The sequence below is a fragment of the Cyprinodon variegatus genome, unplaced genomic scaffold, assembly GCF_000732505.1.
Source record: "Cyprinodon variegatus isolate N-32 unplaced genomic scaffold, C_variegatus-1.0 Scaffold9, whole genome shotgun sequence".
Classification (NCBI taxonomy): domain Eukaryota; kingdom Metazoa; phylum Chordata; class Actinopteri; order Cyprinodontiformes; family Cyprinodontidae; genus Cyprinodon; species Cyprinodon variegatus.
The window spans coordinates 895,961-899,689 of record NW_015150462.1 but is presented as its reverse complement, the minus strand read 5'-3'; the positions used below and the strand labels follow the sequence as shown (position 1 = coordinate 899,689).

At 43.3% G+C, this 3,729-nt stretch overlaps 1 protein-coding gene across 4 annotated transcripts in view; it reads right to left on the bottom strand.

The window, feature by feature from the left end:
* Positions 1-3,729, bottom strand: part of LOC107087192 (sodium channel protein type 2 subunit alpha-like) — a 64,592-nt gene that overhangs the window by 25,352 nt on the left and 35,511 nt on the right. For 3 of the 4 annotated variants that reach the window (XM_015378623.1, XM_015378642.1, XM_015378633.1), the window contains exons 11-15: positions 1,769-2,047; positions 1,192-1,533; positions 869-1,001; positions 469-707; positions 201-374 (exon numbers count right to left, since the gene is read on the bottom strand). In XM_015378623.1, the coding sequence (XP_015234109.1) occupies positions 201-374; positions 469-707; positions 869-1,001; positions 1,192-1,533; positions 1,769-2,047 (1,167 nt within the window). The remainder of the gene's footprint in view (positions 1-200; positions 375-468; positions 708-868; positions 1,002-1,191; positions 1,534-1,768; positions 2,048-3,729) is intronic. The other variant, XM_015378651.1, reaches the window with a different exon arrangement.

The window sequence follows — 3,729 nt, the reverse complement described above, 5'->3', positions numbered from 1 at the left end:
AATGCCAGACCGAACTTCCCAACCTCAAACGTTGTGGGCGGGACTAAGTTCGGAATGGCACCCAGGCTACAAATCCTGGTGTCTGAACGAAACAATAATTAAGTTCCTCAATGTCAAAATACCTTCAACAGTACCCTGCTTGTTTATAATGTATTCTTATACCAGGGTTTATAGATTTAAATGACAACATATACTCTTACCAATCTGAAGGACCTGAGCACAGACAGGCCTTCGACGTTAGCCAAGCCCAGCTCCATGAGACTGAGGCTAACAATGATACCGTCAAAGATGTTCCAGCCTTCCTGAAAATAATAGTAAGGATCCAGGGCGATGATCTTAAAGCACATTTCAGCTGTGAAGATGCCTGTAAACACCTAATATAAACACAAAGGAAAAGCTGATTAAATATCCTCATCAACCGACCCCGTCCATTTTCTAAGGGTGCGTCGAATCAGAATAAAGACCTACCAGGTTTCCAATGGTGAGGAGGTTATCAAATTCTTTAGTCATTGGGTAGTGCTCCATGGCCATGAAAAGAGTGTTGAGGACGATGCAGATGGTGATGGCCAGATCCACAAAGGGGTCCATGACCACCATGCTGACCACCTCTTTGATTTTCAGCCATGCGGGACAGCAGTCCCAAATCAGACACTTGTTGGCAAATCGATACCAGCAGGGGGGGCACTTCTGTCTGGACTCTTCCAGCTCTGGAAAAGGAGGAGAATCTTTTTAGAGAAATAATTTGAACTATCTTGCTGTCAGCTAACATTGAAGGGTTTTAGATACAGACATAATGGACAATAAGACTGAAAAAAGAAATTCTCAGACTTTAGGATTCAGGGGTCAAAAAGCTCAGAAAGATACCGACCTTCCATTGTGTTGGTGAGTATGCTGGCTACACTCAAGGCTCTCTGCCGCGCCCCTGGTTCATCTAAATAGTCCATGGAAGGCTGCAGGAATCCAGATCGGCGCTTCTTTATCTCGGTATCTGTTGTTGTTCCCTAATAAAAACAAAAAATTAAATAATGTTTAGCCTATTATTATAAAAGCTGAATCTTTGCTACTGGTTATCTTGGTTTATGTGAAAAAGATGTAATTTTAATGGATAAAAATAATCAAAAAATGGAACAAAAAGGATTGAAACAAATCAAATCTTAAAGAGCGAAATGTGAAAATAAACCATAAAGTCACCTCAGGTAGCAGGAGACCTACAGGAGAGGTTGTTACAGATGTCCCACCGACCAGCGAAACCACCCCGTTGCAGTCGACCGAGCAGTGCATCTTCCCGTTGGCGGGGAGCACGATCCGCGGCGCGCCGAGGCTCATCTGGCTAACAGCGCTGCAGCGGCGCTCGAGGCGGCGCGGCAGGAACAGGGACCCCCGGCGACTGTCGCTCTCTTCGAAGGTGCTGTGCTCGTCGTCGGCGAAGTCGTTCTCCGAGCCCATGTCGCGGGCTCGGCCGCGGAAGCTGAAGAGGCTGGCGCGGCTGTTCCTCCGGGGCGAGAAGAGGGAACCACGGACACTGAGGAGAGACTGGAGAGAAGAAGGGAACGTAATGATACAGGATAGATGGAGAGGACACCCCGTTTAACACAAAAGCATGCCACACTTTTCAGTCCTCACAGTCCTACTGTGATACTTTCAATTGATTTATCACAGGAAATCCCAATAAACTTTATAAAGTTTCCAATGTTTTGAGGCCTGCTGCTCATCAAGTGTAAATAAAGTATGTTTTTAAATCATGATGACAGTGCTGTGTAAAAGTTACCTGGTTGGGTGAGGAGCATCTTTTCTCATAGGACAGCCGGTTAGCATCGATGGAGAAGCGGAAGCTGGACCTCTTGATGCTGTCCTCTGACATGGACTTGTGGAACTTGTCGCACACGCCCCTCTCCTCCTCCTCCTCGCGCTGCTTCCTCTTCTTCCTCCTGTTGCGTCGCTCCTTGGCGCTTTTGGAGCTCAGCTTGGACGTCCCCGAGGAGGACTCAGAGGTGGGGCCCCCTCTCCCGCTGTACTCTCCGCTCTCCGTGGCTGCTGCCGCGGCAACCTGCCAGCCAATTAGAGCACAGAGACAGTCGTCATGGAGACCCAGCGCCTGTCTCGGAGGGGAGCGGAGGAGAGAGCCTGGCTTGAAGAGCCAAATCAACCACAGACGCATTCTAAAAATGGACGTCTGAATGTTTTCACCAGAACCAAAACATTTGTGTGGATGGAGGGATGAAATAGAGCTGCTTTGATTTAGAAAACAAGACATAGATCTCTGAACAAACACCAGACATATCGTGGAACTAATAAAAACTTGCAGCTTCTGTAATCTGAGATTATCACCATTAATTTCCTCAAATAAAACATTAGACCTTTTTCTTCTATGTTTGTTTATCTGTAATAAAGGGTAAACAAAGCAAAGGAACAGGGCTTTTATTGTGTGTCATGTGTGTGAGTGTGCACCCGGCTGATAAGCATGAGTCCAACCACTAAAGGATGAAACACATCTGACAGAAAACAAACCCAGCAACGCCGCAGAAAAGAGACATATTTGATGTCCTGCCTGTAGAAAAAAAGCAGGATGGATTTCAGATTACAGCGAGGCAGTGAGTTCTTAACTCTCACCTAATTATAAACTATTTTATTCTTTTTTAGGTAAAAAAATAAACAATTAAATCAAACATTAAATCTAAATAAACACCAAAAAACATCCCATCAGCTTATTTGTTCTGATGCCAACAAAGAAAAGCTGTGATCTTTGATTTGAAAGGGAAAAATAGGCATCAAATGCTTCTAATCAAACTGATTTATCACCAAGAAAGCGTGTGGTGACACAATGCAAGGTAGGAAAGGCACCAGCAATGACCTTGCTAAGGTCAGAGAATAATTGAAAATGTATGGCCTGTTATGAAGAGTTGAATGAGAAACATGTGATTGGAAGTGTTAGAATGTATTTTAGATCAGCAGAACAAAGTGTCTGGCTTTGCATACGTGGAGAAAACAAGAAACACCTCATGCTTCTATTAGAAAAAAGGCAAAAAAACAAATGAGTTTCCTGAAATCCAGCAGTGTTTAGAGACCTTTCTCTGGGCCGGTCACAGTAAAGTTGGACACAAGTAGCATCTCATGAAGGGGAAAAGTAAAAACCTCTAAAAAAAAACCTCAGCAACCATGTCGTTTTAAAACAAAATGATGGCTGATTGGTTCCAGATACCTGTCCTGACATGTGAAAGGATCTCATTTATGCATGTTCACGACAGAAGACTCCACTTCTGAAGAAAAACACTATGGAAACTTATTTTATGGTAACTGCAGAATGTTTTAGGTCAAACAAATAACAAGATGGGTCCAAAATGCGTAAGAAAGAATAAGAAGTCCTGCAAGGACAATAACTGGATGCTAGCAGCTGGTTTTCCTTAACTTGTCTGGATGTTAAACTGAATGACATCTGCTGTTAATTGGCTTTATAGAAATAAACTGTATTGAATCCCAACCTGAAAAAAAGCAGCAATGATTGGAGAGGGAATCATTACAGTTTCACATGGATTGAGGATGAATGCAATGAAGGTAGAATTAATTAAGAAACAATGACACCCAACACATGTCAACTTAAAATCGTTTCTGCCGACCGTTCATCTTCCCTAAGAAGAGTTCTTCTTAGGGAAGATGCCGATCGAATAGATGAACTAGAATGCTGTAAGTTTAATATCTGACGTGTTTTATGGTCCTTTGAGTTTTGTTTAA